The sequence below is a fragment of the Manis pentadactyla genome, chromosome 2, assembly GCF_030020395.1.
Source record: "Manis pentadactyla isolate mManPen7 chromosome 2, mManPen7.hap1, whole genome shotgun sequence".
NCBI lineage: Eukaryota > Metazoa > Chordata > Mammalia > Pholidota > Manidae > Manis > Manis pentadactyla.
Window position 1 is genome coordinate 3277735 of NC_080020.1, and position 25345 is coordinate 3303079.

General features: G+C 44.8%; 2 protein-coding genes and 1 long non-coding RNA gene across 4 annotated transcripts in view; 2 read left to right on the forward strand and 1 right to left on the reverse strand.

Annotated features, from left to right (window-relative positions):
• The window catches only part of ALG5 (ALG5 dolichyl-phosphate beta-glucosyltransferase), a 30272-nt gene extending 17992 nt beyond the window's left edge, over positions 1–12280 (forward strand). For both annotated transcript variants that reach the window (XM_036904955.2, XM_057489516.1), the window contains exons 8-10: positions 3745–3896; positions 9979–10064; positions 12083–12280. In XM_036904955.2, coding sequence (XP_036760850.1) covers positions 3745–3896; positions 9979–10064; positions 12083–12198 — 354 coding nt within the window. In that variant the 3' untranslated portion in view covers positions 12199–12280. The remainder of the gene's footprint in view (positions 1–3744; positions 3897–9978; positions 10065–12082) is intronic.
• Positions 10071–14421, reverse strand: LOC118922326 (uncharacterized). Its single transcript, XR_005028716.2, has 3 exons — positions 13993–14421; positions 13134–13232; positions 10071–10408 (listed from the first exon to the last, which is right to left on the reverse strand). It is a non-coding gene; the product is annotated as an uncharacterized LOC118922326 (long non-coding RNA).
• Positions 14422–22803: 8382 nt separating this feature from the next.
• Positions 22804–25345, forward strand: part of SMAD9 (SMAD family member 9) — a 50212-nt gene continuing 47670 nt past the window's right edge. Inside the window, exon 1 of the mRNA XM_057489540.1 lies at positions 22804–22924. The gene's annotated coding sequence lies outside the window, so the exon portion shown is untranslated. The remainder of the gene's footprint in view (positions 22925–25345) is intronic.

Below are 25345 nucleotides of genomic sequence, written 5' to 3' on the forward strand. Positions count from 1 at the left end.
GAAATAAGATATGAGAAATTCTAAATTTATTTCAAGGTGTATTGATGGCAGTGTCCTAAAACCTCTCAAGGTGATGCCCAAATGTGGGAACCTAGACTGTCCTTTTTTTCAGAAATCATTTTAACATCTTACCATCCAATCCAGTATTCTGTGTCCTGCGGACTCTCACTGGTGTTTGAAAGGGGTTCACCTGTTGACCGCAGGGAGTAGCCTACTCCTAGGTATTTAAATTGAAAGATTGCTTAGAGGTTAGCTAGTCCATCTTCATCACTTCACCGATACACAGGATAAGGAACGGAAAAGCATATGTCCAAGATGTTCAGCACATTATAATTATAAAATAATAAAACTGTGAAGTACTAAATTCCAACAATAGAAAATACAGATATTTCTCCTGGATGAAATGTCTTGCAGCCAGTAAAACAAAATGGAGACCATATAATAACATGGAAAAATGCCCAAAATATTAAGTTATATGAAAAAAACAGAGCATGATATTGTAAATAAACTATAATTACCTAAGTAAAAATATCTATACAAAAACACTTAATGAAGCTAGGCTGGTCAGTGATTTTATGAGAAACCATTTTCCTTTTTAAAAATTATTAGTAGGGGAAAATATATTTGTGAAGGAAAAAAGATAGATTGCAAAGATAGAGAGCAAGGGAATTCTTAAAGTAGGTAGGACACAGTAGGGACCCATATTGTTGGTGGCAGTAAAGGAACCAGTAGGAAGGAGTGTTTTTAAGTTTTGTTTTTAATGCTATAAATTCTTTTCATGTAGAACTTCGACTAGCTGAAAACTGAATTTTCCCTAGGAGTAGTATTTAATGAGACTGCACTCTAAATCTCCTTTATCTAGTACTGCCTGTCCAGACCTCAAGGTATCTGTCCCAGGAACCGTGTATTTATCACGTCATCTTGCTGTACATCCATCCCTTCTGCCATCTCTAAAGTGATTGTTTGGTTTGGTGCCCTTGAACCCCACAAAACTGGCTGCTACTCCACAGAAAGAAAGGATAAAGGGACCCACTGCCCAGAAACCAGCCATAGTCCTTGGTAAATGCTCTGTGAACTGCTGCTCGTAGGCGTGTGGTTCAAGGCCAGATTATTCTCACGGAACGATACCTGTCTTACAAAAGGTCGCCTCCAAGAGGCAGGACATTCATCTGCCACATGTGCAGCAAACTGCAGCACGGCCTGCCACTGCTGAGCCATTCCAGTTCTCTCGGTATAAATCCTTGCATGATCAGTCTGTGCACAGCACGAAAATTATAAAAGAATTGATGAATGCACCAAGATAGTAAACACCAACTTCAAAAGCTTAATTTGTAGTTTCCAGACATAACTCTCCTAAGTACTTCTACACGTGTTCTCAGTTTATCCCACCATCAGCTGCTCTCTCCTGGAAGACAAATGTGACCCGGCCCCAGTGGAGTTCTCTGGCATCTGAAATGTGCCCTGTGCCTATGGTCTCTGTTTAACAGTTACAACAATGATTCTCATTTTGCCTGGCATTCTTGCATTTAATCATTTTTACAGGATTCAAAGTAGAATCCATTAGTTTTTTTTTTTTTATATCTTTAGGTTTTCTTTGAAGAGTCTTTGCTTAAGTCTTGAGATTTCCTTGAACTTCTTATTTTAAGATTATGAAAGTATCAGTCAGCTTTGAACTTCACCTGAATTCCTTGTTTCCATTCATCAACAATGGAGAGATTATTGTTAATACTGAAATAGTGAATAACTTTTTCCTTCATGTTTTTAAATGTCTACTTCAGAAGTTTATATAATGCTGCTCTGACTTTGTTAGTAGCTTCATTTAACTAAATGCATCTATGCTGTATTTTTAGATGCCATATATTTTAAGGTATTTTTCCAAGTTTTAAAAATTAGAGAGCCTCATTTATAGTTATCTTGTTATGCTTTAAATATGTTAGAAATAAAGTAAGTTGAGGTCTTTATGTGAGTTCCATATGTTTCTGGTTTCAAAAAAATAGCCATTATCCTAAAAAAAAAGTCTTCTATTAAGGTCCAAGCAAAAGCAGTCATGAAAATTTTTACTTGGTAACCAGTAAGTTCATCTACATCATATTAAAAATCATTCAAGGAGAATAGCTTATAGGTATTATTTTTCTACCTTTGAATTTTTATTTTTCTATCTTTCAATTTCTATTTGTTCCTTCCCTAAGCATAAATACTCTTTTGGAGGTTTACTCAGTCAGCCAGTATTTATTGGAAGTATTTTGTATGGAAGGCACCAAGCAAGCTGTTGTGAGATTCCCAAGGTATTTTAAGATGAGGTTTCTACCCTGTCTGCTTAGAGAGCTAAGACATACTTACATCACAACATAACTAATGACTCTAGGTGATAAACGATCCTTTTAAAAGTTTGTTTTACATACCTTAGAGACCAGCATTTTATTCTTCCCCCCACCCCGCCTTGTTTAATACACACGTTAAATTGTAGTCAGGAGGTAAGGTGAGCTCTCAAGCTTGTTCCTTTATCAAAAACATTTATTGAACTACTGTTACTTTCTGTGCCAACCACTTGCCTACAAGCTTTAATATTATCATATTTAATCTTTACAATAACTTTTTGAGGTAGGCACTGACTCACGAAGAAAGTGAGGCTTAGAGAGCTGAGTGACCTGCCCACAGTCGCCTCGCTAACTCCCAGGGGAGCCGGAGCTCACGTACAGGTCTGCCGGGTCAGTGGCCTTTCCGGCTGTGTCATGTCAGCACTGGTCAGTCATGGTTCTGTTCCATGAAGATAGAAAAAGCCGTGTGAGTGAAGAAGGGTGCTGGAGATCACAGTCAGGAGAAGCAGACGCCAAAAGGAGGAAGGGACTTTCATGTAATAAATAGTATGAGGTATTGAATGTTCTACATAGACTCTTAATAGTTGCCAACAAGCATATGAAGTGTTATCATTCCATGTGTCTGTTACCTTAATTATAGAAAATTTTAAGAGATCTATCTTTTTTTAAATCTTAGGTATGAAAGCTTTGAATACAGTGATAGTTAATGATCTATTATTATGTTGTAAAGTTTTCAGTGTTTAACAAAATACAGTGTCCTGTTACTAATGATGAAATTTATCACCAATAACCATAATGAATACTCAGGATTAAAGACAATATTTAAGTTTAATATCCAAAGTATTTAAGAACTTAATTGTTAAAATACATTTAATCAGATAGCTCTCGTGCTTACTTAGACTGGATTTTTGTTTAAAACTCCTTTCTAGTCTGTAACTTTTGCAGCATTCTTTTGTACCTCTAATATCAGTATTCTCATTAACTGGGTGTGGACCTTCAGGTTCAAACCTTAGGGTTTTGTTTTCCAAGACATTCTGGTAACTGTCACCTCTTTTGAAAATGCAATGTATTTGGGGCAAAGAGACACACCGTGTAGACGAGCGAGGTGTCCCCTTGCTCGCAGCCGCCCAGAGCTGCTGTGGCAGGCTGCTCCGGGCACGTGGAGGCCCTGACCTCCCACAGGCACTGCAGTGCTGCCTGTTACCAGCCCCGGGGGCAGAGGGCCTCGCCCTCCAAGCGGCGGGTGCCCTCGCTGTGTCTGTAATACACGTGGCCCGTGAGGCCCGTGGCGCAGTGGTGCTCCAACTACTCGCGGTCGGATTCGCCCAGCCAGCTAAGTGTGAAGCAGCAGTTGTCCCAGCCGGGTGTTCCCGGTGTCGCTGCTGGAGGTGAACAGGAGAGTCATCATGTTTTGTCTTTGTTTCAGCGCTCGTACTTCCGAACTCTCCTCATGTACGGGTTCCACTTTCTGGTGTGGTTCCTTTGTGTCAAAGGAATCAGGGACACACAGTGTGGGTTCAAATTATTAACTCGAGAGGCGGCGTCACGGACGTTCTCATCTCTACACATCGAACGCTGGTAGGTTCCTCGCGGGGACGCGCCTGGTGTCTCCTTACTGGGCAGCCACTCCAGGTAACGAAAAGCCGCCCTGCCTTCCCACAGCGGCCGTCGGGGTTCAGACCACGTTGACACCTAGGGATGCGAGCTGAATCTGTGCCTTTATACCGTCACTAGTTACTAGATCTTATTCTGAAAATCTGAGACCAGACACCTGGCCTGCAGTGACATGTTCACCTTACTTGTAGACCCTATAAGCCCAGAGGCCTGAAAACACCCCATTTCCTTAAGCTCTCTTCCTTTCCTTTGAGGAATTAGAGAAAGCTCAGAAATATCCAAGCCAAAGCGGGCACCTGTTTCCTTTCTTCCCCTCCTCTTACCGGAGGAAGTTCTCTCTCCTGCCTAAGACCAGTCCTAACCTCTGCTTCCCCTTCCAACCTTCTTAGAAACTTAATCCTGTTCGTGTAACTTCCCTCTCATGGACTCAGCCTTTCTCCTGTTCAGTCACATCTTTCTCATCAGTTTTTAACAAGTTCACATTTCTCTGCCATTCAAAAGCTCTCTCCGCTGACGCCCTTTCAGCTGTACCCCAGCTGTAGCCTCATTTCCTTCCACAGTCAGCCTTTTCCTGAAAGGGTGCCCTGGAGTCACTGTGTCCATCCCACCCCTTCCCGCTCGCCTCTCACCCACCCTCCTGTGGATCCCCCATCCCTGCATCTGAACTCCTACTCACCCCCATGCATTGAACCCAGCGGTCACGTTTAATGCAGCTCTTCTGTGCTTCTGAGCTCCCTCACTCTTCTCTCCGTCTCTCTCAGTGGCTTTTCCCTCAGCCCGTCTTTATCCCAGACCTCACCTCAGCTCTCAGCACTCAGTGAGTGGCAGTGCCACGCAGAAGCTCGGGACCTTGGACTCAGCCCTGACACCCCTCACAGCACCTCCCTGTGTCCAGTCCACAACCAAGGCCTGTTGATTTTAGCTTTTAGGTCCCTCGTTTCTCTTTGTCGTCATCACCACCATCCAGGACATCATTTCCTGTGCTGCAGCCCGAGGAGGCTTTTCAGAAATTGAAAGTTTCTGATCCAAGGCACCTCTGACGCTTGAAGTCCTGCATCGGCTTCCCAGGGCCTCCGGTGCCTTCCATGGCCCTGAGAGGTGCTGCCGTTTCTGGCCCACCTGTGTCTACATGTGCAGACTCTTCCCTCTCCCCGCATCCCCCCTTCTCAACTTCTCCCTATCCTTCAGCTCTTTCCTGGGCCCCCTGCCCTCCCAACTGACATCTGCTGCCCCGGTACTGAGAGCATCTGTCACATCTGTACTTTCCTCTTACTTGTGTCAAGTTTCTTGTTCTGTTAAAACACAAGCTCCGCACGAGCAGGAATGCCAGCTGACCTTGCTCACTAGTGTGCCCCGCTGTCTAGCAGAGCACGTCCCCGCAGATGCTGGGTAAATGCTGTCGAAGGGATAGTCAGTCAGTGTTAGTCACAGGCTCCGTCTGAATACTGTTCCTGGGGGGATACTGCATAATTAGTCCAGTAGATGTGCATTTCTGTAGTCACCACAACTTTCATGCCTCTGTTTGCAAAGATCTGTTGCTGCCCTAGAAATAGATGTCCTATTAACTTTAAAGAAACTATAGTTTTAGAGTTAAAATTATCGAACAAGTTTTTAAATCTTTTTTCTAGAGTAGCATTGTTCAATAGAAATATAATGTAAGACACAAATGCAAGCCATATATGTGATTTTAAATATTTTAGTAGCCATATTAAACTAGTAAAAAGAGACAATGAAATTTATTTTAATAATACACTTTAACAAAATATAAAAACATAGTCATTTCAGCATACACTCAGTATGAAAAAATATTGAGATGTTTTATATTTTCTTTCTTTGTACTGTGTCTTCAAATTATAGTGTATCTCAATTTAGACTGGCCACATTTCAAGTGCCCAGTAGCCACATAGAGTGGTGGTTACTGTATTGAACAACATAGTTCTACGGTTTTGTGGATTCTTTTTAAGTTAAAAAACATCTTAAAATATTTTTTCTTTTTTAAATTTATGTTCATGTACATGCCTCCTTAACTATTTATTTTGGACTGGATTGCACAGTATTGACCGGACTTAAAATCCTCTCACATCTCTCTTTAGGGTCCAGCTACATTTATTTTTCTGCCAGTAAAGGAGAGCCATCAAATATGCATGTATCAACTTGACCAACAGTATTTCCTCAGTATAGTAATGTTTCATCATTAGCTTTTATTTAAATATCTCTGTCCCTGCACTTTAAATCAAGAAAGACTAAAGAACATATATGTTCTTATGTAGCATAAGTGTTACAGGAACCAAATTATGCATCTGCTCTTTATTTTCATGTAAGTGTCACCTGAGACCCTTTTTTTAGGGTGTACTCTAAAAATTCATTGAAATTTTTCTTATAACTTACAGGAAATTGAAGTCAAGTAGAATTCTAGGTATTAGAAAACATCAAGGAATGCAGCTGAGGTTTAAAGACTAGGCATCTCCTTGATTCAGAATTACAGCCTTGGGTAGGGGTAATGTTAAGTGTTAATTATGTATATATATATGTAATGTTAAATATAAATACATATATAACCTCCATCCTCAGAAGTGTGTCTCACCTATATTCTTCCCACTTAATGGTAAGGTATAATTTGACCCAATTATGAGTAATTTTTTTAATGGATTCTTTGAAATGTACTTTTCCTGATGAATACTTTTTAATCAGTGTATGAGCATGTTTATAAATTAAAGTCTGTTCTGTAAGACTTATTTTAAAGAAGCCAGGCGTCCCTTCCCCCGTCTTGCTCTGTCTCCAGTCCTTACTTCCTAACTATAGCCGTCAACTCTTTACAGCCCCTGAGTGGCATGTTCCTACGTATTTAAAATAACGGGTCTGCATAGCCATGTCCCAGTGTTTCGTTCTTACAGTGACCTCCCAAGACAGTGGCTCGTGGGTGGCTGTGCAGTTCTCTGGAACTCCTGTGCTCGCCCCGCACCAGTCCTCCTAATACAGTTCGGAAGTAGTTCTTAGCCGGACCCCGTGGAGCGTCGCAGCCGGGTGGGTGATGCGCAGGGGCGCCGTCCTGGGGAGTATTTCCGTCTTCCGGAAGTCCGCGCGCCCTTGGGCTTCTGCCTGCCCTCCCGTGCTCGCCAGGGCGCCCGCCCTCCCCCTTGTTCCCGTGCGCGACACCCCGCGTCGCCCTGCCCCTCCCTTGGAGCCGTCTCGTCGGCCGCTGTCGCCCCAGTTGTCCCCCAGCCTGCCGCCCGGCTCCGGGCCTCCGCCCCCCCCGCTGCGTCACACCCCCGTTTTGGTGCCGCACATGCTCCTAGGAGTGGTGGAAGAAGCCGAGACCCCGCGGTGACGCGCGGCCGTGTTCCCCCCCACCGCCTCTCGCACGGTTACCTGCCTGGAGAAGGGGTTCCGGGTGGAAACCACTTGTGCTCAGGACTCTGAGGCCCGCCCTGCGTGCCTGGTGCTCAGTCCCTGGGAGGCGGCCGGTTCTGCGGGTGACCTGAATCTTCACCGAGACCCGAGGGCTTCCGGGCTCCTTTTCATGCCCTTGTTCCGTGGCCAGCGGGCCGTCTAGATCCTTCCGTTCCGAGAATGTCCTTGAGTCGTTTCCTTGACAGGCTCCCCCTCTTTTCTAAAACAGACGTGGAATCTCCTTACTGAGTCTATGATTTTATCTTCTCTCCTCTTTTTTATTCTTTTGAGTTTTCCTCAATTTTATCATCCACCCCACCTTTTTGAATGTTTATTTCTCCTATCAAAATTTTAATTTCCTACCACTGTTATATTCTAGTATTTTTAGCAATCTATTCTGGCTTCATGACTGCAGTATCTGCTGCTCTTAATGTCTCGTTTAAAACTTTGATGTTTTTCTACATGTTTACCTTGTTTCTGCTGCCCCAATTTTTTTCTTTGTGTTTGCTTTTGTTATTAAAGGCTGTCCTCAGACGTCTTTAGTACGGTACTAAAAGCTTATCAGAAGCTGTGTGCATGGTCAGAGCCTCCGACCAGCTGGTAGTTTTCGCTACAGGTTAGATAGTGGGTCCACTTTGTGGGAAGTGGGAAACTCCCAAGCGCCACTGTGTTTGGGGCTGATTGTTTTCACTAAGCGGGATCCTGGGTCCTGCCTGGAGGCATGGGCCTGGCTGCCAGCACTGCAGGACCCACTGGAGGGGAGGAGGGTCCCATGCAGATTTGCAGTGAGTCCTCCTGTTGCAGCCAGCCTGCACCGCCGCTCGCAGGCGTCACTGAGACCTCTGAGGCCAGAGCCTCTGCGGGGTGCTGTGCAAACAGCAGCCTGCTTCTCGGCTCCTCCCAGCACCACCGTTTACTCTCCCTAGTGACCACCTGTCCAGGTACTTCCCAGCTTTCCATTTTTTTTATCACTATCATCTCCTCTCCTCATTGTCCCATGTGTTTATTCTGTCGTTCCTGCTTTAAGTAACTTGGTGGGATTTCAGAAGGGAGCAGTAGAGTGCACACACGTCTGCTGTGACATGGTCTGTGTTCCCCAGGAATTCTCTCTTCATGAGGTAACAGCTATTCCAGGAACCCCGGAACCAAAGAACATGTGGTGGCCCTGCCCTCCTCACATTTGCAGAAACACATGAAGGCATCTTAGTTGAAGAACGACCCTAATACTGCTTCTCTCGTAGCATATGGTTCTGTCCAGAAGCACTCAGTGTTAGAATTATAATGTTTGCTTCACTAACAGATCGGCCTCTTACAATATAGTGATAGGCACTGCAGTTTTTTAAAAATAAACATCTTCATGTCTTCTAAAATGTGTAAGAGGAGAAAGATAATAAAAGTAACAGGTTTGAAGATGAATGGCCCTTTGTTTGCTTAATACAAAGTGACTTCAGGTAATCCGTACTTTTTCTCCTTTTCATTCATCATCGCTTTGTGTCTTTCATAAGATTTCCTCCCTTCATGATGGGCATAATTCTAGTGAACAGAAGTTTTACATGGTCCCTTTAAAAACACAAAGAACACTTGGGTAGATGGTTTTATCATTTTAAGTAAATATTTTATTAGGATAAGAAAAAGCATTAAGTGTTTACAAGATAATTCTCATATTGAGTTACCCAAATACTTGGAACTTAAATTAGGTAAATAATGCAAAGCGGCAGTTTTTGTGGCCGAGAAAATAAAACTACCAAATTCAGGTGGTCTGGGATCAGGGAAGTCTAACAGAAGTGGATGTTAGGCATCTTGTCTGTGCTCATGTTTTAAAGGCAAGCCCTGAAAGGTTGAAGCATATTCCATGCAGTCTAGAAAGTGTGGACTCAACAACTCAAGACAGAAGCAGAACAGGGAAGGGCTCTCCTGCTTCTGGAGTCGGAAGCAGAGCCTGAAGACGTTTAACAGGTGGCGCTTTTCTTCCTGAGCTCAATGGCAGTGCAAGGAAGCAGCTGGTCCAGAGAGTTCTATGAACAGAGCCCAGGAGAACTTCTGAGCCGGGACGCAGAAACCCCAGGAAAAGCGCAGTTGGCCTGACCCAAGGCGGGCTGAGGAGAAGGAGCTGGGATTTCAGACTAGAGATGACTTATTAAAGCGATGTATGTTAAAACAAGACAATATATCTTATTCCTATGTGTATATTCAGTTACATACATTTGACACTAGTCTAGATTGGCTTTTCACATCCCTCAAGTCTGAAGTGATTGAGACGCTCCTGTCCACGAGCGGCGCTGAGCTCCAATGTACCATCTCTCTGAATCAGTTGAAAATGCTATCAGTTCTGTACCTTCCACTAGTAACAGCTGCGACTGAAAACCATCAGTCTAGAAAACTTCCAGGATTAAACTTGCTTTTGGAGCCCAAGAGGCCATTGTTATCTCTGGGAGTTTCTGAGCTGCGGTAGAGACACCGTATTTCTCATGTAAATGTCATTCGGGGACACTCTCAATTACTTTATTTTCCCTGGAGCTCCTGAATTACTTACCTTCTGTCTGACCTTATGTGAATCTGATCTTCAGTTTTACGATGTAAACTTCTTTAAAACATGCATGGTAGGATTTAATTGCAGTCTATTTGTCTTTTTTAAAATAAATATTTTCTATTTCAGGGCCTTTGATGTAGAACTGCTGTACATAGCACAGGTCTTTAAAATCCCAATAGCAGAAATTGCTGTCAACTGGACTGAAATCGAAGGTGAGCGTACTGTTTATGTTACAGCCCATCCTGAGTGGAGGGCGAGGGGGACCTCAGACAGCCCCGTGGTCCAGGGCGGTTAGCTGGCTTTAATGCCCCCCCGCCTCCGGTCAGGGCCCACTTAGTCCTGACTCAGAGGCAGTTCCTCAGAGAGTGCTGCCTACCAACCCCTCCTCCCTCCAGGGGCTTCCACCGTCCGTATTGTGCCGGTCTCTTCAGGGGCCTTCAGTAGACAAGATCGGGCTAGAAGCAAAGTTGGTACTCTTTTGAAATAAACTTTATTGTTCATATCATCATTTATTTTTAGTATTGTGTTACTCCATTACTCAGGGAGCATTGAGTACCTACAAAACATTATGCAAAGTTAAATAAGGAATTATAGGCGTTTTTATTTCAAGTATTCACAGTTCATTCAGAGCCCGTTTTTAACTGGTATCTGTACATGTATCCAAAAATGTAAAGATCGCCAAGATCTATAATAATGTGTAATTGATCATAGTACTTTATAAGTCCTGTTCAGAAAAGGTTGCCTCTGGCTATGTAGAATTTAAAATATATTCTAGCTTTTTCCTTTGCTGACCTTAGGATGATCGCAAGGTCATGCACAGAGTGGGAGTAGTTATCAGTCACCTGGAGACTTTCCGAGGCACCTGTCCCCCAGCCGAGCACCGCCTCCTCTTGGAAAGTCATTGTCGCAGTAAGCCCTTACTGCTCTGTGACCTCAGGTTAGGGAATGAAAAGGGGTAAGAACCATACTGCATAGTCTAGAGCTAATTCAAACCTCTTGGAATATTGCTGCATTGAATTGAGTTTACGGCACTTTAACCCACGGCAGAAGCCTAGATCGGAAGGGGCCTGGGAACTCGTAGGAGGGCTGCTCAGCCTGGCAGGGGTCGCCCTGTTCCCCTCTGTGTTGATCTGTGCCCAGCATAGACACTACGGGAAGCTGAAGGGGGGGAAGAGTAAAAGTATGTCTCATACTTACGTCATTTGCTCACTTGCATTTCAGAGATAACTGTGTGTTATTTTTCATTAACCAGTCCTCAGTGAGATTTTGTATTAGTCGTACCCAGAACCCTTGGCCATATACAGTTAGTCCTCCCTCTGACACTGTCACATTTAGATCCACCCAAGTTTCAGTTCACTTCAAGATGTTTGTTTTTGTTGTTTTTAGAGAAACCACTCGCTCTAATTTTGAAGATGTTTAATTCTTTTGTCCATGATTTAAATGAAATCAAGGTGGATGTGCTAATTTAACTTGATTTTTGGTAATCATTGCATAGTGTACACATATATCAAATCATCACACTGTAACTTTAAATATTTATCAATTTTATTTGTCAGTTACACCTCAATAAAGATTGAGGGGGGGAGAAAAAAGAGAAAAAAGCTAGAGCATTTGGTCTTAACTCTGGAAGCTGTCAGTGACTAATACTATGATGCTGGCCGTGTTTCTTTACCACCCAGCACCCCAGTTACCTGACCCGAGGGAGCAGGAGGCTGCTCCTGACTTAGTAAGAAACAGTCCCAAGGAGGAAAGTCAGGGAGTATAAGCTTTTAAAACATGCTCAAGGAGGCGACTCTCATGTCACCTGGGCTTTCCATGTTGCCATTTGGCAACCACTGAAGGAGAGCTTAGCCTACCTGAGATGGTATTTATTTTAGCTGATGGAGAGTCTTTGGTAGAATTAGAATAAAAATTTGAGCTTTTGTTTCGCATTTATCTCAGGTTATTAATTTGTACCTGTGTTATGTGTAGATGTGCACCTAATCTTTATTATACATATGAGTCTGCAGAGTAACATGTAAAACATGAAAATTGGTCCCCAAAAAATCATTTTATATGTACAGATGGAAGTAAATGCTTAACATTCATACATATATAAATGAATAATATAAATAGGAGAACTAGAAGTTCGCAGCAAATCATGTAGACTAACTTCTAAAATGCAATTTTAAACCCATATATTTTCTCCTGAGTTTCAGTTAATTTATTTAGAATTATTTTTAAATTGCAGGTTCTAAATTAGTTCCATTTTGGAGCTGGCTTCAAATGGGCAAGGACCTACTTTTTATACGACTTCGATACTTGACTGGTGCCTGGAGGCTTGAACAGAGCAGGAAAATGAATTAGGTTGTTTTCTGTCTTTGTATTCTTATGTATCAGTGCCACAGATTTCATTTGAAATTAAAACTTTAAAGCTGGAATAAACATATGCCATGTCTGTGTCTTGATTAATTTTTATTTATGGAAATTAATTCTTTAAAGTTTTTATACCTCTTGGACAAAAATAAGTTTTTTAATTATAAATGCCTTATACATATATAACAAAATATATAAATATAACAGAAGTTATATACATAACTTATATAATAAATATATGTATAACTTCTATATAACTAAAGTCAGATTTTCTTCTGCTTTAGTAATTTTTTTAATTGAATTATCAGTATGATTCTGAGAAATACAACTTTTAAACAAGTCAGAAGTAATTATTCTCACTTTAAAGTTCCTGCATAATTCTTGTGATATTAAATACAAACCACAATCATATAACAGTGTTCAGGGACTTAAAAATAAATTTAACATGTTTAAATGTATGCAAATTTATTAATCAATATTAAATCTATTTTTCAACCTGTAAAACTCTAGGAAATTGTATGCTAAGGAAGGATACAGGCTTGGTCACAAAAGTATCGACTTATAGTCTTAATTTATCTCCTTCATAATTTTACCTGTGTACTCTGCCTACTCTCATCTCCCGGCAGATCCTTCCTCTTGAGTTCATGTTACTAGAAACCAAAATCTTTATTAAAAAGAAAGTGTTTTATAATAATAAAAATGTTTACTTAACATCAAAACCTATGTTTTTAGAAACTAAAAACTTTTAATAAACAGCAAGTATAAAATAATTTACCCCTAAAATTCAGAATTAAGATTATTTCTGATGTTTTAGAAAAACAGTAATAATACCTGACGTTTATTGAGTGCCTGCCATATGCCTGCCTCTGTTCTGAGTACTTAGTATATAAGTGCTCACCTAACTGAGACTCAAAGCAGTCACTTACCCAACAAGGTCACACAGCTGGGAAAGAGGAGTCGTGGCTCTAAACCACATGGTCTGCGTCCAGCGCCTACACTCCGTAATGATTATGGTACTTCAGTTTCTAAAGGCAAGAAATTGGGGATGGGTAAGTAGAAAGTCTCAGAAGTACATTGAATTTTAAACAAGACTCAGGTAGAAAAGTATAAATATAATAAAAATGACTCCGGTCGTTTGAAACAAGTCATACTATCACACCTGCTTTAGACAAGAAGCTCCTAGAAAAAGCAATCATTTCTTACTCAAATTAGTCTCCCCAGCACAGTGCTAAGCTTAAACCCTTAATACTGACAAGATGAATAAGCAGCTTGACTTACTACCAGACTCTGAGAGCATTTAAGCCACTTACATGAACAGAAGAAAAGCAAGGCTAATGAAGCCGGTGATGGAAAGCAAACAGTAGCATGACTGAGCATTTACACGAATTCATAGTATAAGCCGTGGGCGAAACGAGATCCTTAGTGAAACTATAATTAGACAATAAAATAATGATTGCTGTTTGTAAGCTAGTGATAAAAATGTGTATTGGAAGCATAGTAGGAATTTTGAGGGGAAAATGTCAGTACTTTCTATGTAGTTTATCCATGGATACTTTTAAGAAAGGGTCTGTCTCCTTGATGTCCCTTTGCCTCTAAGCGCAGGTGCCCTGACGTAACCGTGTAGCATAGAAGCTGAGGCTCTCGGCCGGGGGACGGGGAGTTGAACTGGACGTTACAGGCCTGCTAACGAAACGACAAGCAGCCATAGCAAAAGTGAGACTCCAGCTGGTGCTGCCCTACGTACAAGGAACGGTGGTAAGAGCCGCCCGAGCTCTGTCTACTTACCTGATCAAACAGCTCTGTCATGCAGGTACAATTACCCACGTTTCTGAAATGAGTAAGTCCTGCACAGGTGATTTGCCCAAGATCATACAGGTAGCCAGACGCGCTTCTACTGAAATAAATAGGAAATGAAGGGTCATGGGGCGTGACTAAAACAGAGAATCCCACTCAGACAACTTGACCGTTTATTTTCTACCTTCTCACTTGTTCTCAACAGAACACTCACACGGAGCTTTTTGACTTGAGATCACGTGTGGGCGATAACGTGTTCCTTGGCCCTGTAATTCTGTGTCTGCAGTTGTGTACTCCCACCAGTCACAGTTGATGCTCCAAGTCTGTTTTCCATTTTCTTTATTCAGTTATAATTTCCTTGGAAGCAGAAACCTCGCCTTTTATTTCATTTGTGTGTCTCCACAGCACCCTACATCGTTATTGTTCAGTAAAGCTTTCTGAAATGGTTAGATAATGACACCATTTCATTTGTCAAAAAGATATATTTATATAGGAATGAGGTTATCCATTTTATTGTCAGCTAAATCCTGTGAAGAAGCAGTCTAGTAGATTGCTTTGTTTTTGTGTAATCTCAAAAGCACCAAATCCACAAGTCAATGATTATGTTAGTCTAATAACAGACTGTATGAAGTGGTCCATTTGTAATTCCCTGATTTGAGGTAAAACCCTGCTTAGTACTTTGACGGTCACAGGAAGCCAGACCGTCCCAGACTTGATCCTATCTAGATTTTCTTTCTGTGTGCTGCATTTTCTTTATGTGGAACCCAGCCCAGGATCACCTGATAGAGTGCTGGAGTACTGTACGTGTGCAAGCAAGCGGATCTTACCCCCGTCCTCGGAGGACTTTGCATGCTAAGGGCATAATGCCTGCAATCTTACCTGTAGAGTCACTTGCCTTGAAGCATTCAGCCTGTCCTCAACTTACAGGTGGGCTGTATCCAAACCAGCTTATAAATCGGGTGCTTGGACCCCACAAGGTATTTTCCCATGAAAATGTTAGAAAGGATGTTAAGTCCTTAGAGCCGTCTGGAACAGGCATGTCTGTAACACACCTGAACTATTGTGTGTTAGCCTGCAGTAGAGCCCAACCGTGCTTCACAATGCTATTTCTGTGAAGAAACTGATTTCCGCTTCCCAGCGGGGGTGCCGGGGAACCCGCTGTACACGCGTCCTCCGGGAATCCCAGTGAGTATCAGCCTTCTGTGGCCTCTGCAGAGCACGGGGGCAGCCTTCCCCACGAGGGAGGATCCGGTGGGTGGGGGAAGGGCTTCAGGGTGCCCTCTCTCACCCACCAGTGCCCACAGGAACCCGTGTGCGATGAAGGCAGATGGCAGGGGAGTATGAGTACGATTCCTTCTGCTTTCAAAGCAGGGACCCTGAAACCTGGCCCTAAGAGCCGCAGTGCTACCAACATCCCAACCACCCAGTGGCATGAATTCAGATCCTCCAAAATGAAGACAAAGTGCAAGTCCTTAAAGAGTGATGATGTCTATCCTGTCAAGTGTTGGAAGAAAATGTATTTGAGAGCCGTCCGTGCACTCCATCATTCACTCAGTGGCTACACGCCTGCCTAGCCCCCGAGCGCTGGTGGGGGGTTGACCAGACAGCAGGAGGAGGTCAGCAGCAGAGTTCCATTAGAAAGGTGTCTGCCCTCAGTCTATTTAGAGAATGTGAAACATGTGTGCAACAAGTAATGTAAGATCAAGGCCCCAGGTTGTCCTGACAAAGCAGCTTTGCAGTTCAAAGGTAGGAAAAATGCCCCTAAATCCTTACCTTCCTGTGGGGCTCCGTGCACGACGCCGGACTTCAGTGAAAGCAGGGCCCCGCCGTCGGGAAAGAGAGTTTCTGTCCCCTCAGTTCCGTCTGCTCTTTGTCACTCTTCCGAGATGAACTTAGAGTAGCCGTCCTGCTCATGCATACTTCGCACTGTATTCCTCGAGACCAAAATATGTTCCCGGGAATTTAGTGGAAGGGCAGCTCAGTCAGGGTTGTTCTACAACGACCAAAGTTAAAAGGAAGCGCTCCCACTTCTGCAAAGAGGGAGGAAATGTACTTTGCCCTTCCCTCTTGCTAAGTACAACTAAAACCCGGGACATTATGCACAAAACGTATGTGGACTCCCAAAAGAGGGACGCAGAAGGCAGACGAGGGCCCTTGAGACACGAGGTCTGACCCGGCGCTAAGCTCCCCGGGCTGTTTTTGTTTCTCTTTTGTCTCATGTATCCCAGACTGGCCACTGTAGCCAGCAACCAAAACATGCCAGCAGGCACCGACAGAAAGGCCCAGTGAATGCCTCTCTCTCTGGCCAAAGACCAAGAAGAGGGCAAGGCTAGCAAAACAGAAAACCTCTAGATAGTAACTGCTCTACTCCAAACAAACACGACAGAAAAAACGGTGAAAAGACAAATTACCAAGTGGGAGAAAATACTCAAAATACAACAAAGGACTAGTAGCTTTAACTATGTATCTCTTGAAATTCAACGGTAATAAAATAAACATTCCAATTAGAAAATGGGGCAAAGCCTGAAGAGAGAACTATCAAAGGAGATGTACAGATGCCAAATAGTCACATGAAAAGATGTTCAGCATCACACACCGTTGGGGAAATGCCACGATGAGATACCACGACAGCCAGGAGAATGACTAAGACAAAAATAATCACCAGTAACAACAAACGCGGGTGAGGACGCAGAGAAACGCGATCACACGCACACTGCTGGCGGGCCCGTAAAATGGTCCAGCCACTCCGGTAGACATTCGGGCCGTTTCTTTAAAAACTAAACACGCAGCTACCACGGCATCAACAATTGCTCTGGGCATTTATTTCAGAGAAATTAAGACAACGTTCACACAAAAAACTTGTACGTGAATGTTTATAGCAGTTTTATCCATAATAGCCAAACACTGGAAGCAAAAGAAGCCCTTCTCCAGGGGAACAGTTAAGCCACGGTACGTCTGCACCAACCCACTGCCCGGAGATAAACAGGAAGCAGCCGTGGGTCCACGTGACAACCTGCGACAACCCCCAGAGAATTATGCTGAGTGAAAATAAGAGGTGCATGCTATACGATTCCATTTCCAACAGTTCTGAAATAACAAGTGTATAGAAATGGAAAACAGACTAGTAGTTGAGGAGAGGACTAGGGTGGGAAGGAAGTGGGCGTGGCTATAGAAAGGCAGCATTGGGGACCCCCCGGTGGTGGAAATGTTCTGCGTCTCAACTACATCACTGCCATCCCCCCTGGCTGTGATACTGGACCACAGTTCTGGGTGATTTTACCATTGGGGGAAACTGGGTACAGGATACATGGGACCTTTCAGTGTTATTTCTCACGACTGCAAGTGAGTCCCATAAGTCAAAATAAAAATTTTGATTTTTTTTAAAGTATAGAAAGAGTTCTTTTTTCCGCTTCTGCTATTACAGCTACTTTGGCAGCAACTACTAGTTTTATTTCATGATTTTTAGTGTCCAGGGACTCTTGTAACTCAGAATGTAAAAGTCCTGGTCTTTTATGTAAAAATGAGCCATGAACATGGAACCGGTCTCCCGACCCCATAGGCAATTTGCTGGCATCAGTTTGGCAGCTGGGACCCACTGTCGGAGGATCAGTAAGCGTGGTGTGCAACCGGGGCTCAAACTGTCCTTTTGAAAATAAAAGAAGCGCTGGCAGAATCTGCTAAATGTAGACCCTGATCAGAAGGTGACAGATTCTCGTGCGCAAGTGACTAAGGTAAGATTTTGACCCATTGATGTTTTCAACCGAGATCACCTTTGTCTTCCCATAGGCCAATTATATACAGGGAAAAATGAGTTGAGATTTAAAAATTCAAAACCCTCAGTTTAGCCAAGTCTAGTATAATTTTTGAAAATTTGTCTGATACCTGAACATCCACCCTTTCTGATAACCTATCAAAGAGCACATGATAGCTGAGTCTTAGCTATAATTACATCACATTCATTTTTTTTTAATGATCATTTCATAAAAGATACTCCCAACAAAAATAGAACCTTACTTATATTTCTTATAAGAAATATATATCAGAAAATTTCATTTCATTAATAGTGTGGTTTCTCGGGTGTCATTTTCCCCTCTGGACGGGCGGCTGCTGGGGTCAAGCACTGTGTGGGTGAGTCAGGACATTTCGGTGATGAAAGCCGTGTGCATCTCTGTTTTCTTCTCTATGAAAGGGTAAGACAGAGAAGATAGGAATGCAGTGAGAACCAAATGAAATGATGTAAGCCTAAGCTGTAAAAAATAAAATGTTATGAAAATGTAAGATAATTCACATGCACATAGCCAAAAGAACATTTTCATATTCAGTAAATGCAGAATATTCTATTTTACTTGTTTGTTTATGGCCTATCTCATTCTAAAGGTAACTTTATTCTAAAAGACGATTTCTCCATCCAAAGTTCTCTCTGAGAGGAAAGCAAAAACAAAGGGATTTATTTTCTTCTAATGTCTATTTTCAGTAGTGGCCTTAAAAGCAGACCCAAGGCTCACTAAGTATTATGTGGAGAAACAAGGACATCATTAAGGAAGAAAAATGATCTGTTTGATTGGTCAAGTGTTTCTGGTTCTGTGTGAACACGAAACGTTTTATTTATACAGAAAATGCTTTTGGAGATTTTTTTATTCTCATTTAAAGTGTTCTAAATATCTCTTTAATTTCTCTTCAAATTTATTCTGCCAGAAGCCATCTACTAATTGAAAAGGATAAAGAGCAATGTGTGGCTCAAAGATGTTTATTAGCCCTTATATACAAGATAAATGTCACAGAGAACAGAAAAATGTCAATGTGTTCACCACTAACAAATGCCAAGGAGAACCTTGTGTCTTTCAGCCAGGCAGGCAGGGATCTTGCTGATGCTGCCGCCTCAGCCTGTCCTTTAAAGGGAAGGGAGGGAGTCTTTCTGATCAATTTCAGTCAAGGGCGGGAAAAACTTGACTTCAAATATAGGTCCAGTCTTCCCATTGTTATTAGCTGAACGTTTCTGTCCCTGCAAAATTCGTATATTGAAACCCTAACCCCCACTGGGTTGGTTTTAGGTGGTAGGGCATTTGGGAGGTAAACAGGTTTAGATGAGGTCATGGGGGTGGAGCCCCCCCCAACATGGGACTAGTGTCTTTATAATAAGAGAAAGAGAGTGAAGCTTGCTGAGGGTACAACGTGACCCACCGGCCTGCAAGCTGGGAGGAGGGTTCTCCCCAGACAAGGAATCTTGAACTTCCAGCTTCCAGCACTGCGGGAAATAAATCTTTGTTCAAGCCACCCAGTCTACAGTATCACGTTATAGGATCCTGACCTTACTAGACGCCCATTATTAGGAGTAAATCCCAACTATAATTCTATGAAACCCTAGAATGTTGCCTTTTATTTCAGAAAGTACTGCACAGCTCCCAAGTCAAAATTAAATTTATCTTTTAAAAACAAATGTCTGTTGTTCAAAGGAAGTGGGAGCCCATTTATTTATCTGGGTGTCAGATGTCACAAAATCAAGCACTCTTCTCATATCCCCCCCAACATACATAAAATAAGTAGATTTTAAATTAAAAAGTCCACTCTTCCTTCCCACTTCCTTAATGAGTGTGATCTCACTCCTCTGCTCTTTCTCCAGTTTCTTCACAGGGCATCTTACTCATTCTTGCGGCCTCTGCAGTCACCTCTACGGATAAATTCCAACCTGCATTTCCCCTCTAACCACCTTCCTGGTATTTTTAACCACGTGCTAAACATTTCATTCATTCAACACATATTTATTGGGCATCTGCTGTGTGCCAGGCATTGTTCCCGGCTGTGGAGAGACAGTAGTGGGAAAATCCAGCATTGCTATAGAAAGACAGCTATAAAAAAAATAAATCGTTCATATAATTCCATGTAATAATGTTGCTACCAGGAAAACAGTAAATGGAGATTTCGAGAACAATTGTGGATAAAGATCATTTTTTCCTATTTTTCCCCCAAAGCAGTTTCCTTTTCATAGTACCTATTTCTCCTAAATATGCCATTTTTCTCCCAGTCTTGATTCCTCCCATTCTGTGCCACGTTCTATTGATTTTCCCGTCCAAGTCTCCATAAAGTGCATCGTTGCCTGCCTTTTCTAGACTCCCAGACACCCCCCTGCTCCGGACACTCCTGACCTCCGGCCTGATGGGTTCAGTGACTTCCTAATTGGTCCCTTACCTCTTCTTTCCATTTTTCTCCCTCACCTACTTCCAGTTTACAGCCTGTAGATTTTTCTTCTGAAATATCACCGCCTATTTCACATTCCGCTCAAATACTTTTCAATTCCACCTGAAGCTCCAGGTAAGCAGTGAGGTGTAGGGGCTCAGTGCCCGGGCTCCGGGGTCAGGCAGACTGGAGTGTGCATTCGGAGTCCGACGTCCGGAGATGCCTCAGGTTCCTCAGCTGTCAAAGGGGAGCAATGATTCTCGGCCCCTGAGATGTCATGGGTGTGAAGTGAGCCTGGCCACGGCAGGGGGAATCTCACCACCAAACTAAGATGCTCAATGGCTCCTGCCTTGCAACTGCGGAGCGTTTACTTGGTGATATGCTACCTTATAACAGTTTTTTTCTTATTTATCCGACAAGTCTGACCATTCTCTTTGCAACACTGACGTATTCAACCTCAAAACCTCAAGAACTTCTGCACAGAGCAGGCCTCTGGGCTGCTTGGTGACTGTGGAGGTTGTGCCCACGTCGGAGTGCCCGGCCAAGGGGCGGAAAGGTGGCTGCTGTGTGCCACAAGGCCGGCGCCCACAGGGACTGGGAGGATGGCTCTGCGGCTGTGGGGTGGTAGGCACCCACACTCATTCCTCAAGTGTAGCTGAACTTTTGCCTCTGTGGGTATGGCCCTGACACCTGCCCTGTATCCACACCTCTCAGCGGCCCAGTCACATGATCGTCACTGGCTGTGTGTCTCTCCTAGTGGGCCGTTTACTGGGAGCGAGCGCTCTGTGTCCACATGGTTCATCCAAGAGCCTGGAACTCAGGAGAGGGGTCAGCGATGCTTATGGAATGAATGATGGCTCTTGAAGGCCAAGTGCAAGGAGCAGGCAGAAAAAGTGCCCAGCTGGGACAGAGCTGCACGTGAAATGCATGAAAGGTGGGGAGGGGTGTGTGGGCAGCAATCCCTGGCTGAAGGTACACAGCTGTGCAAAGCAGGATCTTTGCAGCTGTCAGTCACTGCAGCCCCTGTCAGAACCTTGGCCTGGGTTGGGCACAGGACACGTGGAAAGGACCAAGCCTCTCATGGGTGAGGCTGCCGCCCTTCCTACAGCTGTAGTCTAGCCTGCAGGGGCTCTTCTTGCGCGAAAACCTTGTAACTCAGAAAAGGGGACGGGGGGGCTTAATTTCATTGAGTTTTCAGTTCTTGAACCAAAATTGTACTGGCGGTTCCACTGACTCAGGTTCCACTGAGTCTCACCCCTCATGTGACTCCCATTCTGTAGTTTTTTGGAGGAAGTTTTAACAAGCAGTGAAATTGCAGCCAATCAAGAGGAAAAAATAATGCCAGGTCTGGATGTCCTATTACAAGCATGATGCTTCTGAAAAATGAAGTGTCAGGCTTGAGCCTCCTTTCCCAGAGGCGGCATTCTCTCCTTCCTGGAACTCACCAAATCCTACTGTTCTTGGGGATAATGGATTCACTTTCTATATTAGGTGTGAGGAATAAATGATAGGAATTGTGTGAGTGCCAAAGGTTCTTGGTATGTCAATGAGAATGTACAGAAAAAGCAGACTCCCCACCCTCCAAGAATCCACAAACCCAACCCCTGCCAAGAGGCAAGAGAGTTCTGTGACTCCAAGACTCCCTGCCAGAGGCGTGAGCCAGCACCGCAGAGGTTCTGACTTCCGGCTCTGCAGCGCCTTCTGTACTAATGCTCCTAAGAGAAGGCAACAGAGACGGCAGTGACTAGGTCACTTCTCTGGTTAGTAACATTAAAAAATCAAAACCAAAAAACGTGAGCCGCTAGGTATTCAATCCGAGGAACTCACTGTTTTACCCGCGGGAGAGGGCAGGCACATCAGGGGCAATTGCAGCTGTTGGCAGCCGAGATGCTTCCCCCCCAGAGCAGCCTCCAGCCTAACACCCAGCCCGGGGCGGAGAGAGATGCTCCAGGTGTAGAAAGGCGACCTCAGTTTGATTTTAAGTTTCTACTACTCCAAATGCTGTTTTGAACAAGGTCATTTTGCTCAACAACAACAGTATGACGCAAGATAGGCCTCCGCCACGGGAAGAGGGTGCCGCGCGCTGAGAACTAAAAAGCAGTTAAATTCGAGCCTAGCGTCTAAGGTTGCAGGGCTCCGGGCCTTCGGTCGCGCCGTTTTCCACACACAGGGGCAAACTGAGTACCGTCTGCGTGGCTTGCTTTAAACCTGTTTTCTGTGCAGACCTACTGGCTGCTGAGAGCCGAGGCCAACAGGACGCGGGTGGGGCTCCGGAGCGCACCCCGGGGGGCTGCAGGGTCCGCAGGGGCGCGGACGGCGGGCAGCCCGGGCAGCCTTCCGTGGCGCTGGGCTGCGCGCTTCTGCTCTTAGACCGCGTTACACACGGAGCGCTGGGCTGGTGCGCAAGGAACACGCGTGCAGGGGTGGAGTCCGCCCCCGCTCCAGGTGGGGACTCGGGTCCCCGCGCCCGGTGGCCGCCCTGCGTGGGGCGGGGACGGGGAGGCGGCGCCCCCGCAGGTTTCCGCGCACGTGGCCGCGGCGGGCGCCGGAGGGGCGCGCGCGCTCCTGGCCGCGCTCCAGGTCCGCGCGCCGGCACGGGCGAGGCGGCCGCGGCTCCCGCCTGGCTGACGCCGCCGCCGCGCCGCCGTCTCGGCCCCGCCGCCGGGCCCTGCGGCCGCTGCGCGCGGCCGGCGGCGGGAGCGCGGGCTGGAGGCGCGGCGGCGGCGGCGGCGGGGCCCGGCGGGCACAGGTAGGCGCCGCACCGGGCGCTCCGCGCTCGCCGGCCGGGGCCCCTCGGGGAGCGGAGGGGCGGCGGCGGGGCGGCCGGGCGGCGGGCGGGAGGGGCGCGGGCCCGGCGGGGGGGGGGGCTGCGGGGCGGCGGGAGGGGCGCGGGGGCCACACCCGCCCCGGACGGCGGGGACTGGACAGGACAGCCGCGCGCCCCGCCGCCGTGGTTCTGCCGGCGCTGAGGACGGACGGCCCGCCCGGGAGGCACCCCTAGTCGCGGCCGGCCCGGCACGTCCGCCCCCTACCCGGTGGAGCGCAGCCCAGGCCGCGGCGGGGTCGCCTGGGGCTGCCGGGAGTCCCGGCCGAGCCCCAGCAGGCACGGCGCCGCAGCGCCCGGAGGCCGGCCGTGGGGTGGGCGCGGTCGGGGCGACCCCCGGGGAGGGAGACGCGCGTGCCGCGGGCGTGCCTGCTGCCATAGAATTCCTGTCGGAGCGAGGTAATGGCTTCGATGTTTGCATTTAAAAAATAGTGATCTCCAGAAGGGAAGTATAAGTAGAACCCCAATGCATCCTCCTAACTCCAGATGGACAGTTGAGTGAGTTTCCCTGTGCCTGTGGGAAATCGTGAACCAGATTTTGGAACGCTTTCAAGTTTGTGGTTATCCAGGAAGGACACTGCAGATAAGAAAATGATGCAATCGTTTATAAATAAGGAGCATTTTAAATATACTATAACAAGAGTTTGAAGTAATAAATCAGTAAGATAACTATTAGTGATAATAATTGACTACACTGATGGCAAGACAGCTGTTTAGGAGACGGCCCTTGGCCCCTTCATCTATCGACACCAGCGCCCATGTTCATGCTTGGCTGGCCATCTTCCTCAGAGCTGCTTGGTGCCTCAGCTCTGTGGTTCCAAGCTCTGGTTAAGAGAATGCCAGTGTATTCTTGATCTCAGCAAGTCCATTCTTATCAGTGCAGTGTTTACTAAAAACCAAACATACAAACACATTTTAGGTTAAACCCATAAGTATAATTTTCACAACTTGCTCGTCAATATTTTTAAGTCAGCATAAGCTATTTGGCTTTCCTCTTTTTAAAATATTTTTCTTTGGCTTATATGTGAATGGGTAATTGGAGATATTCACATATGTCAACTGCTGCATCTCTGCCCAAGACATGGCATCAATGAGAAAGGCTTTTTTTTTAAATGAAACATGACCAAGGATATTGCTAAGTAATAAATGACTGGCAAATTTGTTTATCCTTTCTGCTTGTGTGGTCAGTTGGAGAAAAAAAAAAACCTGTCAAGAAATTATTTCATAAAGACTAAAATATTCAGTTTCAGCGCTACAGATAGTTTAATTCTGATTAACGAGAGCGCAGTTTCCTTTGCCAGATTGGAGAGATGGCGTTTCATGAGTGGTCACCAGAGCTCTTACGCAACTAACTGGTTTATATCTAATGTTCCCTGTGCAATAACTAAAACAGACATTTCATCATGTTTTGCTTTATTATGTTGGAAACAATACTTATCCACTGAATGTATTCTGATTCCAAGGGAAGGTAAAGGTTATGAAAAACAAAAAAGTTGTTTTTTAATTTGCAAAACATACTAATTAAATTTAAAATCTCTAATGAAGCTTAGTACAGATTTGCTGTGTATTGCATCGAACATTTAGAGAGGAATTCAGAAACAGGGACATAGCAGTAAAACAGTAGATATAGCTGTATATTGAAAGCGTGAATCTGTTCAAATAGTTGTAATTCCAGGCTGTTGGATTTATATTTCCTTGGTTACTGTTGCTGGTGAGTTGAAAAGTTATTCTAAAAAAAAAAAAGGCAAATTCATAAGTAGTGTAACCATATGAGCACGATTTACTAATTTTTTGTTCTGTTAACCCAGCGAATGTCTGTTAGCATAAGTAGGCACATAACAAAAAATAAACATCCCTTGGCAATAAACTAACCTTTAAAAACAAATTCCTATAAATGATGGCTCTTGAGAAACGTAGGCTAACTAGAGTGGTTAAGACTTCAGGATATGTTCATTAGCTGCATGTCGATCTTGCCCGTGGACTGCATCCTCGCACTTGTACCGGAAGCTATCCTGGACACCACCTACTACCCTCCTTTGCTGCCAGCCTCATGCTGACCCCATGCCACTGTTGCAGGCCTATCTTCCCACTCTTTCCATGTTTTATGCAGCAATTAAAATAATGAATTATAATTTCCCGTGCATACCCTGGCTTTCCTCTCCTCTGCACGTTACTCGAGCTAAGGCCCAGAATGCCTCTCCCTGCCTCCTCCTTTCTCAGCCCATCCGCAGACCTAGCATTTTCCTCACCTTTTATGGCCCCGTCCAGGTACTGCTTCACAGAACCTCCCCTGATGACCCTGGCCGCAGGTGTGTCCCCTCCTAAGCGCCTGTGTCTTTCTGCATT